General features: G+C 60.4%; 1 protein-coding gene across 1 annotated transcript; it reads left to right on the top strand.

The window, feature by feature from the left end:
* The first annotated feature begins 4,184 nt into the window (after positions 1-4,184).
* Positions 4,185-6,819, top strand: RASSF7 (Ras association domain family member 7). Its single transcript, XM_040255463.1, has 6 exons — positions 4,185-4,313; positions 4,885-5,015; positions 5,199-5,911; positions 6,004-6,132; positions 6,207-6,288; positions 6,372-6,819. The coding sequence occupies exons 2-6, from the start codon at positions 4,892-4,894 to the stop codon at positions 6,401-6,403; spliced, it is 1,080 nt and encodes a 359-aa protein (XP_040111397.1). The 5' UTR covers positions 4,185-4,313; positions 4,885-4,891; the 3' UTR covers positions 6,404-6,819.
* Positions 6,820-13,021: the final 6,202 nt, after the last annotated feature.

Raw genomic sequence — 13,021 nt, 5'->3', positions numbered from 1 at the left:
CTTTGTTACCAGGAGCCTCCAGGGAGACCCAGACCAGGGCCCCAGGTGAACCCTGGCCCCGTCCTTGTCCAGCCTGAAGGAGAAGCTGTGAGGGGCTGACCGACAGCCCAGCTAACCTCAGCAGACCCAGGGGACACAGAGTGACCCACAGGGCCTGCCACCATCACCCGCTCAGCTCAACAGCCCCAACCAACCCTGGGGAGGCTCCCGTGGGCCCTCCCTGGCTGACCATGGCATTCGGTGGGTGCTGCGGCACTGCTGCTCCGTGAGTGTGCCCACAGGCCAGAAGGCTGGCTCTGCTAAGCATGTGACCTCACTGGGGCCCAGCCATCTGCGGAAAGGGAGGGGAGAGCCCTGAGGACCTGGGAGAGTAGCTTGCTGAGCTCTGGCCAGCAGCGGGCCCCCTTCCATGCTTTCCCCTGCCCCTTTGCCTTACTGACTGCTGTGCCTTTGCCTAACCCCCAGTACAGAAGCCTCCATCCCAGCATTCACCCACAGCCCTAGAGCCACTGTAAGGAGCCTTGGGACACATATAATGACAACAATAGTGTCTAACTGAACACAGAGTTCCAGAGAATAGCAAGGAGAGGTAAGAAGGCCTTCTTAAATGAACACTGCAAAGAAATAGTGGAAACTGATAGAATGGGAAAGATCACATATCTCTTCAAGAAAATTGGAGATACCAGGGGAACATTTCATGTGAAGACGGTCGTGATAAATGACAGAAACAGTAAGGACCTAACAGAAGCAGAAGAGATTAAGAAGAAGTGGCAAGAAAACACAGACGCACTACACAAAAAGAGATCTTAATGACCTGGATACCCACAATGGTGTGACCACTCACCTAGAGCCAGACATCCTAGAGTGTGAAGTCAAGTGGGCCTCAGGAAGCATCACTACAAACAAAGCTAGTGGAGTTGGTGGAATTCCAGCTGAGCTATTTACAAATTTTAAAAGATGATGCTGTTAAAGTGCTGCACTCCATATGCCAGCAAATTCGGAAAACTCAGCAGTGGCCACAGAACTAGAAAGGGTCAGTTTTCATTCCAATCCCAAAGAAGGCAAATTGCAGAAAATCTTCAAACTACCACACAATTGCACTCATCTCACATGCTAGCAAGGTCATCCTCAAAATTCTTCAAGCCAGGCTTCAGTAGTATGTGAATTGAGAACTGATGTTCAAGCTGGATTTAGAAAAGGCGGAGGAACCAGGGATCAAATCACCAATATCCATTGGATCATAGAAAAAGCAAGAGAATTCCAGAAAAACATTTACTTCTGCTTCATTGACTATGCTAAAGCATTTGACTGTGTGGATCACAAAAAAACTGTGGAAAATTCCTCAAGAGATGGGAATAGCAGACCACCTTACCTGTCTCCTGAGAAATCTGTATGCAGGTCAAGAAGCAACAGTTAGAACCGGACATGGAATAATGGGCTGGTTCCAAATCGGGAAAGGAGTACATCAAGGCTGTATACTGTCACAGTGAAAGAGGAGAGTGAAAATGCTGCTTTGAAGCTCAACATTCAAAAAAACTAAAATCATGGCATCCAGTCCCATCACTTCATGGCAAATAGAAGAGGGGAAATGTAGAAGCAGTGACAGATTTTATTTTCTTGGGCTCCAAAATCACTGTGGATGGTGACAGCAGCCATGAAATTAAAAGACACTTGCTCCTGGGAAGAAAAGCTATGATGAACTTAGTGCATTAAAGAAGCAGAGACATTACATTGCTCACAAAAGCCCATATAGTGAGAGCTATGCTTTTTTCACATGGTTTTCCATATGCAACCATAAGGCTGTGTGGATCACAACAAACTGTGGAAAATTCTTCAAGAGATGGGAATACCAGACCACCTTACTTCCTCCTGAGAAATCTGTATGCAGGTCAAGAAGCAACAGTTAGAACCAGACATGGAACGAACTGGTTCCAAATTGGCAAGGGAGTACTTCAAGGCCGTATATTGTCACCCTGCTTATTTAACTTCTATGCAGAGTACATCATGCGAAATGCCAGGCTGGCTGAAGCACAAGTTGGAATCAAGATTGTCAGGAGAAATATCAATAACCTCAGATATGCAGATAACACTACTCTTATGGCAGAAATCAAAGAAGAACTAAAGAGCCTCTTGATGAAAGTGAAAGAGAAGAGTGAAAAAGCTGGCTTAAAAGTCAACATTTTAAAAACTAAGACCATGGCATCCAGTCCCATCACTTCATGGCAAATAGATGGGGAAACAATGGAAACAATGAGAGACTTTACTTTTTTTAGGTTCCAAAATCACTGCAGATGGTGATTGCAGCCATGAAAGTAAAAGACACTTGCTCCTTGGAAGAAAAGCTATGACCAACCCAGACAGCATATTAAAAAGCAGAGACAGTACTTTGCCAACAAACGTCCATCTAGTCAGTTATGGTTTTTCCATCAGTCATGTATGGATGTGAGAGTTGGACTATAAAGAAAGCTGAGCACTGGAGAATTGATGCTTTTGAACTGTGGTGTTGGAGAAGACTCTTGAGAGTTCCTTGGACTGCAAGGAGATCCAACCAGTCCATCCTAAAGGAGATCAGTCCTGGGTGTTCATTGGAAGGACTGATGCTGAAGCTGAAGCTCCAATACTTTGGCCACCTGATGTGAAGAGCTGACTCATTGGAAAGAACCTGATGCTGGGAAAGAGAAGTGGATGACAGAAGATGAGATGGTAAGGATGGCATCACCGACTCAGTGGACATGAATTTTAGCAAGCTCTGGGAGTTGGTGCGGGACAAGGAGGCCTGGTGTGCTGCAGTGCATGGGGTTGCAAAGTCAGACACGACAGAGCAACTGAACTGAACTGAACTGATGGTTTTTCCAGTAGTTATGTGTGGGTGTAAGAGTTGGACCATGAAGAATGCTGAGAGCCTTCAGCTGAGCAGAAGAACTGATGCTTTCAAATTTTTGTGCTAGAGAAGAAAGTATGTTAATCCTGAATATTCCCTGGAAAGACTGATGCTCAAGCTGAAGTTCCAATACTTTGGCCACCTGATGCGAAGAACCAACTCATTGGAAAAGGCCCTGGTTCTGAGACAAATTGAAAGCAAAAGGAGAAGGGGGTGACAGAGGATGAGGTGGTTGGTGGCATCACCAACTCTGTGGACATGAATTTGAACAAAGTTGGGGGAATAGCGGAGGACAGAGGAGCCTGGCATACTACAGTCTATGGGGTCACAAAGAGTCAGTCAGACACGACTTAGGGGCTGAAACAATAACAAATGGTTCCCTTGCCCCTGGACCTGGACGAAAGTGAGCCCCAGACCTGACCCATAAGACCATGCCCTCTACTTTCTGCTCCACTCCCACCCACCCTCATTCCCTCGACATGCATTCATTCAGACTCTGAGCTTTTGCTCCTGCAGGGCTTGTGGTGGCAGGAGGGAGAAACCCCCGCTGTGGGCCAGTGGACTTGGGCAGTGCAGGTTCTAGACGTCCTTGCTGCTGATCCACACAGACAGCACTGAGAGTATGAGGGACCCCTGCTGCCGCGCCGGCCTGGGGTCACCGGGCAGAACAGCAGGACTCGCCTGGCGGAGGAGTGTGTTTACAGCTCGAGCCAGCCTTGGGCCCCACTGAGCCTCAGACAAAGAGCCCAAGGCCTTTGTCCCAGGCAACCTCTTGGCGGCCCCCTCCCCCACCAGGATTGTCAGTCTGGCAGCAGCCGGAGAGGACCAGCGGCCAACCAGCTCCACTCCCTCCCGCCTTGAGCCCCCCGACTCCCGCGCGTCCCATCGCGCCCCAGGCGAGGGGAGGGGCGGTGTCAGCCCCGTTGCCCTCCTGGGTGCAAGCCAGGCTCGCGGGGTCCCGGGCCGGCGCCCCCTCCCTTAGGCGGGAGACTCATCAGACGGAACGGCTTCTGCGAAAGTCAGCCAGGAAACGCGGCCAGGCACCTGCCCCACGCGCCGCCTGCACCGCGGAAGGCAGCGCTCTTCCGCGCGGTGAGCGGGTTGGGGCGCGCGTGGACCCGGGCGCTCTCGGCCCCCGGCGCCACCGAGCCCCGCCCACACCTGGGCGCCGCCGGGGGCGGGGCGGGCGGGGAGCCAATGGGGAGGCCCAGGGGAGAGGCTCTGCGTAGGTGGCTAATGGGCGTAGGCACGGAGTGGGCGGGGCGCGCGGTGCAGCCAATGGGGGCTCGAGGGGCGGGGTGCGCGGGCGGCGAGCCAATGGGGCGGCGGGCCGGGGCGCTCCCGCGGCGCTGGAGGCGGCAGGTTGCGGCGGCGCCCGGATCCTGGCAGCAGCCAGTCCGCGTCCGGATTCCGGAGGCCGGTGAGCGTCCAGGTGAGCCGCGCCGAGTTCCGGGGACTTCGCGGCGCAGGGCGCGGCCCTGGGCTGCGACTCCGACGGAGGGGCCCGAGCCGGGCCGGCGAGGGGGCCGCGCCGCACCTGCACCCGCTGCGAGCTGGGACCGCGGCCTCGCCGCGAGCGCGGGGCCGCGCGGTAGCAGGGAGGGGCCGCCCGCGCCGGGTGCGGCGGGTCTCGGGTGCCGAGGGCTGCGCGCAGACGCCCCGCGGGAGGGGCTGTGCCCTTCAAGCCGGGTGGCCCGGTCTGGTTAATGATTTGCTTGGTTCCGGGAGTGGGGCCGGCCAAGAGCAGGCTGGGAAGTGGGGCAGCCTCCGAGCGCTGCGGGAGGGCCCCTCTGGTTCCCTCTCTGGGGGGGGGGGGGGCCACTGGCCTTTGCTGCCCCACCCCCAGGAATGTGCGGCCTTCGTGTGGGGCTGCGCACCAGATGCCGAGGGGCAGCAGTCCCGAGCCAATTCCGGGGTGCGGGGCAGGCCTGAGGAGGAAGAGCCGGTCAAGCTGAGTTGGGGCCAGGCGGGGCCTGACCCCGTGGCCCTCGCCCTCGCTGCAGGCCAGGCATGCTCTCGGGACTGGCGGCCATGGAGCTGAAGGTGTGGGTGGACGGCATCCAGCGCGTGGTCTGTGGGGTTTCAGAGCAGACCACCTGTCAAGAAGTGGTCATTGCCCTAGCCCAAGCCATAGGTGAGTTCCTGAGCACAGGTGGGCCCAGCAGGTGCGCTTGCAGTGGGGCCTGGCCTCCGGGCCCCATCTGGCCCCCAGGAGGGTGGGGCTGCTGCTGGTGCCTCTTGCCTTCCCCCAGCTGCTCGAGCCAGATGGACTGAAGGTAAGGGATGTGGGCTGACTGACGCGTCTCCCCGACTCCAGGCCAGACGGGCCGCTTTGTGCTCGTGCAGCGCCTCAGGGAGAAGGAGCGGCGGCTGCTACCCCAGGAATGCCCTGTGGGCGCCCAAGCGACCTGCGGACAGTTTGCCAGTGATGTCCAGTTTGTCCTGAGGCGGACAGGACCCAGCCTCGCTGGGAGGCCCTCCTCGGACAGCTGCCCACCCCCTGAGCGCTGCCCCATCCGAGCCAGCCTTCCCCCAAAGCCTCGACCAGCACTGGACCGTGAGCCCTGCAAAGCACTGACCTTCAGCCTGGGGTGCTCTGGGCAGGCTCCCGGCCCTGTGCCACCCGAGCCTCTGGCTCCCGTAGTGCCGGTGCCAGGCTGCTGCGCAGACCTGCAGGGTCTGGAGCAAAGGGTGCGCAGGAACGCAGCGGAGCTGGGCCAGGAGGCCTTCTGGGAGCAGGAGCTGCGGCGGGAGCAGGCCCGGGAGCGCGAGGCACAGGCCCGCCTGCAGGCGCTGAGCGCAGCTACAGCTGAGCACGCGACTAGACTGCAGGCCCTGGACGCCCAGGCCCGTGCCCTGGAGGCCGAGTTACACCTGGCTGCAGAGGCCCCTGGGCCCTCCTCGCCCACAGCATCTGTGGCTGAACGCCTGCGCCAGGACCTGGCCACCCAGGAGCGGCAAAGCATGGAGGTGCAAGGCAGTCTCGCCCTGGTGGGCCGGGCTCTGGAGGCTGCCGAGCACGCCCTGCAGGTGAGCCCATGCCCCCAGCGCAGGGTGGGGATGGGGGGGGTGGGCGTCGGTCTCAAAAGCAGAATCAGAGCCTGCGGGCCCGTGTGCCCCAGGCCCAGGCCCAGGAGCTGGAGGAGCTGAACCGGGAGCTACGTCACTGCAACTTGCAGCAGTTCATCCAGCAGACGGGCGCTGCGCTGCCCCCGCCCCCACGGCCGGACAGGGACCCCACTGGCACTCAGGTCAGAGCGGTTCTGCAGGGGGCCGGGTCGGTGGGGGGCCCGCCCAGCCCCAGGCTGACTTGCTCTTCCCATAGGATTTTCTGCCTCCAACCAGAGAAGAGGCCCTCACGGGAGGCCCCCGGAGTCCGGCCCTTGTGTCCAGCCTGAGCCCAGAGAGTATGTCTGTCTCCCCCCTCTGGATGGGATGAGGTCCTCCAGAGACCCCCTTCAGCCCTCTCAAGTCTGTGTCCTCCCCACAGTTGCCCCCATGAGGCAGAACTCCTTGAGGTAGCAGCTCTGACCTCAGAGTGGACGTCCACAGACAAGGTTAGCCTAGCCTGGATGACAGAGGCGAGCCTGTGGTCACAGAGGACTCCTTCCCCCGTGCAGTGGGAAGCCCTGGAACCTGGAGCCTGAGATGGGGCACCTTGGAGCCCTAGGCCTGCTGCAGGGGGCACGGGAAGGCTGAAGACTCTTGCCCTAGTCCTTGTCGAATCTGCCAAGGCCCTGCAGAAGCTAGGGGCATGGCCAGCCCTGAGATCATATCCCCCGAAGGCCACAGCTCTTTGTTGGGACAGGAGGTGCACAGACCCTGTGTTCAACCTAGGGGTATGTGCTTGCACGTGGGAGGTCTCTTTGCCCACATCCGTGTGTACACTGGGTCCCTACCCCGACATTAAAACCTCAGTAAACCGTCTCCCGTGGCTTGAGCGCGTCTTGAGACCGCACTGGGCAGGGTCTGCAGGGTCTCTTGAGTGGACCCGGAGCTGCCTGGGGCTAGCCACAGCAAAGGGTCCTGAAACCGAAGTCTCCCGGGGACCCCTGGTTGTGTAATCCAAAGCTGGAGCTGCATCCACCCACCCTTGGGGAGTGGCCTCTCCTTGTTGGGGGCAGGGCAGCTTCTCTCCTTGGCAGCCTGGGGTTGGGTGGGCTGGGGGCCTGAAGTAGCCTTGACGCTGACCTGGGTTTCTGTCTAGGCCCCTCCCTCGCCTGACTTCCCTGTCTGGTCTGCTCCCCACCAGCAGCAAGAAGCACTGCGGCCTCTGGGGTGGCTCCTGGACATGAGATTCAAGGACACACCAGACCCGTCCATCAGGTTTCCTGAGCCTGAGAGCTTGCGGGGGCAGGCCCCGGACTCCTGGGTCTGCCAGGCCCCAGGAGCTTTGCTGGCCCCTGGAGGGTGTGCCGCCCTGCCTCCAACACCCCACCTCCTCTCCCCAGCCGGGCATGAAGCTTTAGCTGCATGCCTGCAGCCTTGAAATTGGGGCAGGGCGAGGTCTGAACCACAGCCCTGGCTCTGGGGTGGGCCACCAGCTCCCAGCTCTGAGAGTTGCAGTTGGGAGAGGCGAGCTCTGCACCAACCAGAACCTGGGGGGCTCCAAGACCTGGGTGTAGCTACACACATTGAGGAACAGAGGACGGGACAGCCTAGGTCACAGGGGTCTTCCTGCTTAGTGTGGGGGCGGGCAACTTTGGGGAAGACTCACCCTTCTCCTGGGGTGGCCCCTGAGCCGGGCCTGGTGTTCCCTGATTCTTTGGGGCAGACTGCAGGGGATATAAAGTACTGAGTACAAGGAGACCACCAAGTGCCTGGCTTGTGGGAAGAACCAGGAGCAGGCCCTTCCTACCCAAGCTGGAGGAGGGTCCGGAGTGGCTGTACAGGCCTGGGGGCGGAAAGGCTCTGGCCTGTTTCCTCTTTGGAGCCCCCAACCCATTCCCATGCCTGTCCACACTCCTGCCTGACCTGTGACTCTCCTTAGGGTCAAGCTCAGGCCATACAAGGTGCAGCCCTGAACGCATGGGCTGCTCAGGCCCTGTGCTGGCTGGGAGGACTGGGGGCTGTCGAGGGGCCTGCTCCCTTCACCTGGATCCCCCACCTGCGTCCACAGGGTTGGATGGACCTCTGGGCACAAGGCCAGGTGCCATCCAGGGATTCCCCTACACACACGGGGGCGAGGGGAGGACCAGCCTATGCCGTGCCCAGCATCCTGTGCGTCCCCACTCCCCAGAGGACAGCAGGCACAGACCTGGGTGGGCTTTTGCCCCCTGGTCTGTGTCTGTTTTCAGGGACACCCATTCCTTCTGAAGTCACTGCCAGGAACCTGCCCCTGGTCCAAGGTTGCCTCTGGGGACCCTGAGAGTGGTTTTCTCCAGCTTAAAGGGGGTCCTTAGGCAGCCCGCACATTCTGGGGTGGGAAAGGGGCAGAACCTTCTCCAAGTGAACAAAACGCGGCCCCCCTCAAGTTGCCTGAAGTGCTTCAGATCACTAAGCAAATCTCTGAGTTCCTGAAAAGTTTACTTTTGAGTTTTAAACTGTACTTTGAAAACAACGCTGTGAGGTGTGCTGAGGGGAGGAAAGGCCAGTGGTCGTTCAGTCGCTCAGTCGTGTCTGAATCTCTGTGACCCCAGGAACCACAGCAGGCCAGGCTCCTCTGTCCTTCACCGTCTCCTGGAGCTTGCTCAAACTCATGTCCATTGAGTCGCTGATGCCATCCAACCATCTTATCCTCTGTTGCCCTCTTCTTTAGCTCCCCTCAAGCCAGGGGAAGGCAGGGCAGGACACTGCCCAGTGTGAGTACAGGGCAGCCCTCCTCGGGGTTGCTCTGAGGCCAGACTGCGTTTTGGGGGAAGGCACCGGTGCCCTGCCTGGCCTCAGATTCCTACTTGACCCTCCCAGGGGCTGGTTCACAGAGGGTCTCGGGCCAGTGACAGCGAATCCACACCGTTGGTTCTCAACCCTAAAGCTGCTGACAGCCTCCCTGCCATCTGCAGAGCCTGGCCCACCAAGCCGGCTGGGTGTGACACTCATCACACCATATCAACCGCTAACTAGGGTAGGGTCCCTCCTGAGGGGTGTCCAAGTCCACACAAGGGCCCAACTAAGTGGGGCTCCCCTCCAGACTGCCTGGGAGAGGGCATAGAACCTGCCGCTGTGGCATCCGCAGGCCCAGAGGCTATTCTGGGACTGCTCCACAACCATAAGACTTTCACGGTGAATTTAGGAACACCCAACAGGGAAGACAGGCCTCCAGGAACCCACACCCCTGGGAGGGCACGTCTGTCGGCACCGTGAACGCGTCTTCACAGTCCTGGCTCCCTTAGCGGCCTCACTGGCATGGCAGAGGGCACAGGAAAGCCAAATCTGCCACTATCTTCCTCAAGAAAGTTCCCGGAGGTGGCCCTCAAGAGGCTAGTTCAGGAGGTCCTGTCCTGACGTCCAAGGGTCCGACAGTGACAGCGGTGTCTGCCCAGGGCTGCCTTCAGCTTGGCGACCTCAGGAAGACTGTCCCAGGAGCCCCGCACACCTCGGCACCCTAAGACACACAGGGAGAAGAGAGTTCCCTCCAAGAGGGCGTCTGGTCCGGCCTGAGACCCCGCATACGAAGGGCAGCAAAGGCCTCTGAATGTCGCCCGTTTGCCCCACCCGGCCCACTGCTGGGCGCAGACGGGCCCGCCTAGTCCGTGCAGCGCCCTGGCCTACTACCCGCCCGGGGCACGCTCCCTCTGACCCGACGTGGCCGTCCCCTGCCCACAGGGTCACAGAGGGGGCGGGGCGGTCGCGCTGCCCAGGGACAGATCAGCCGCTGTCACACGCACAGTGGGTCCGGAGCAGCGCAGTGTGCGGTGGGCAGTGGCTGCCCTGCGCCTGGAGGGACCGCCGTGCGGGCGGAGGAGTCGTCCCCCACCCACGACCCCCGCCTCCCCTCCCGTCCAACTTGGCGGTCCGAGCCCGCCGCCCCTGGCCCGGCCCACGTTCCCGCCCGCGAGCCTAGGACCCCTCGCGCGTCACCTGCGACCCTGCGCGGGGCCGTCGCCGGCTCTCGGCCCAACTTCGGCGGCGGCAGCGGCCCCCTCGCGCCCCCGCCAGCCCGGAACCCCGCGCCCGGCCCGTATGCAAATGCCCAGGTCTCGCAACCAATGGTCGGCCGAGCCGGGCCCGCCCTGCCGGGCCGCAGCCAGTGGACGCGAGCCGGGGATGGGACGCCGCGCCCACCGCCGAGCGGCCCCTCGCAGGCGAGGCCGGCGCGTTCCTTTCCGCACGTCGGCCTCGGGGCGGGGCCGCCACCTGCCGGGCGGGGCCTGCGGCGCTCGGAGGCTGCCGGGCGCGGGGCGGCTCCCCCGCCGGCGGGTGGTACGACCCGAGGCGCTCCCCCCCCGCCCAGGGTGGAAAGGCCCGGGTGCCTAGGCACCCTCCGCCCCACCCCCCCCCACCCCCCGTCCCCCGCGAGCTGGGCACTTCCTTGGATCGCCGGGCTCCGGCACGCGTAGCACGGGCGGTGCGCTCGCGACCACCTAGTGCACGCGCCTCCTGCACCCACTCCGGGGCGGTCTGCCTGGCAGGGAGGGGCTCCGGCTCTGCCTGGTTTGTGAACTCTCTCGTCGTGAGGGCCCACTGCACGGGGCTCAGGGCCCTGGGCGGCTTGGCCCCGTGCTCTGCTCCGTTGTGTCCGGGCATTGGAAAGGCAGAAACGAAAGGGAAGGACCGTTTCAGCCCTGGAGTCAATCCCTCCCGGTGGAGCCCCAAGGAGGCAGCCGAGGGAAGCATGGTCCTGGGCCGGGCTCTTTACACTCCCTTCTCAGCCGCTCCGAGGCAGAACCATGGGTCACTGGGATCCCTAGTCAGGCAGAGAGGCGCCTGGTCCCCTTTTGTTCTCCACAGTCCCGTCTGGAGAGTTAGGGCTGGGGTTCCCCTCCAAAGCAAGAGCTCCCCGATATCTCGGCAGCCTCAGCCACCCTGGCTGCCTCCTGCAGCCCTCCTGACCCCAGCTCACCGCCCCACCCCTCGCCCTCTCGAGTTTACAGAGGCCTGGGCTGGACCCACCAGCGGCCACAAACCGGCATGGGCCCCTCCTCCCTCTTCCCACCATCCCGGCCATTTCACTTCTTCCTTCAAATCTGCTGCCCAGGTGGCTAAGTGCGGGGCTCCAGGGAGGTGTCTGACTCTGCCTGAGACCTCAGGAGTATGAAGCCTGAGTATGGGAATTCAAGTGCAGGGTGTAGTCGGGGGTTGGCCCCCTGTGGGAGGGGAAGGAGGGAGGAGCCTGATTGGTTCTGTTGGGGGTCAGCAAGGCCTGGACTGGGTGGATCTGGAAGGAACCTTTAGGAACCTGTGGGACCCCTGAGGAGGCCCAAGGCTTTGGGCCAGGGCATGACTGGGGACAGGCAGATGGGCAGAGGCTTGGAAGGGGGAAGTGCAGGGTTCCGGACAGGGACAGGCCGGAAGTCAGGGCTCCGAGTTCCTGCCTCATCCTGCAGGTCTGACCCCCAGCCAGGTCCCCTCCAGTCCTGCTGGTTCCAAATGTGCCCCTTACTACCCTCTGCAGCAGGTTGAATGGTGTTCCCTCAAAAAAAAGATACCTTATATCCAAAGGCCTAGACCTGGGGATTGTGACCCTGCCTGGAAAAAGGGACTTCCCGGCTTGATGAGGTCATCCCAGGTTTTCTGGGGGGCCCCTCAATCCAAGGCCAGGTGCGCTTTGAAAAGACAGAACAGTGCAGACACACAGGGAGGAAGGCGACAGGGAGACTGAGGCAGACGCTGCCCTTAGCGGAGGAGGCCTGAAGCACCAGAACCCAGGAGCGGCAAGGAAGGGCTCTCTCAACAGGTTTCAGAGAAAGCGCAGGTGTCAACCTAGATTTTGGACTTCTGGCGCTCGGGACTGAGAGAAAAAATTTGTGCCCTAGGACACTGATACCCCTGCCTTCCTATGTCAGGGATCATAGCCCTGCCTGTCTCTTCCCCCCAGCTCTGGCCCTGTGTGTTCCTGCAGGCTTGATGGCAGGGGGAAGGGCTGGCCCGGGCTGGACAGAACCAAGGCAGCTCCTGGTCCAGCTCCGCCCTCCTGCAGGCATGAGGAGAGCAGCATGTACCCCATGTCTGGGCCTGCCTGGGCCTTGGAGGAGCAGGAGCAGGGTGTGCCAGGGGACACCAAGCAGCCAGTGAGGGCTGCAGGGTACAGGTTTCTTGAAAGACACGGGGACAATGCTGACGGCGGGGGAGGCGTCCACTTGTGTGTGAGTCATGCGTATCGGTGTGGAATAAGGCGCATCAGCAGGCGGAGACACAGACGTGCGCCTCTACTCTTGCCTCGGCCCAGTTTGGGGCCAGACCAGTGGCTCTGGGCCGTTTCATGGGGACACATCTCACGTGTGAGCAAAGGCTGGCATGGCTGGGTGGGCTGTATGCTACCCAAAGATGCCTGCTGAGGACCTGTTCACATCTCATCACGGGTGTGTGTGTTCATTATGGATGACAATTTTCCAGCAGCCTCAACAGCAGATGCGGATGAGGGTGGAGGGGCTGGTCCCATTCCAAGGGGGCCCTAAGATGGCCACAGCTGCTTGTCCAACTCCTTCCCTGGAGCTTTAGCGGCATGTTCCCACCCCCATTTGGGACCCTCTGGTGGGTGGTGGTCTTTGGCCAGTAGGTGTGTGTAGAAGGGCCCACACTTGCCAAGAGTAAGCTAAGGAGGAGGGGGAGGTGTCCGATGCAGGGCATTTACTTTGCTGGCCCCCCCATCCGGCCCTCAAGATCTCTACTTTATAGGCAAAGAGGCACAGAGGGGTTGAGACACTCTCCCAAGGTCGTGCCATCCATACTTAAGCAGAGAGCTAAGGCATCCTGGGGCTTCCCTGGTGGTTCAGTGGTGAAGCATCCACCTGCCAAGGCAGGGGTCATGGGTTCAGTTCCTAGCCTGGGACGATCCCATGTGCCGAGGGCCAACTAGGTTTGGGCACCCAGTACTAAGTCTGTGCACCAGAGTCCAGAAGCCACAGCTGCTGAAGCCGGAATGCTCCAGAGTCTGTGCTCTCCAAGACGCCACTGCAATGAAAAGCTTGCACACCACAACAAGGAGCAGCCCCACTCACCACAACTAGAGAAAGCCCACGTGCAGCAACAAAGAACCTG

This window comes from Oryx dammah, unplaced genomic scaffold (assembly GCF_014754425.2).
Source record: "Oryx dammah isolate SB20612 unplaced genomic scaffold, SCBI_Odam_1.1 HiC_scaffold_15, whole genome shotgun sequence".
Lineage (NCBI taxonomy): Eukaryota > Metazoa > Chordata > Mammalia > Artiodactyla > Bovidae > Oryx > Oryx dammah.
This window is presented reverse-complemented; position numbering and strand designations above follow the sequence as displayed.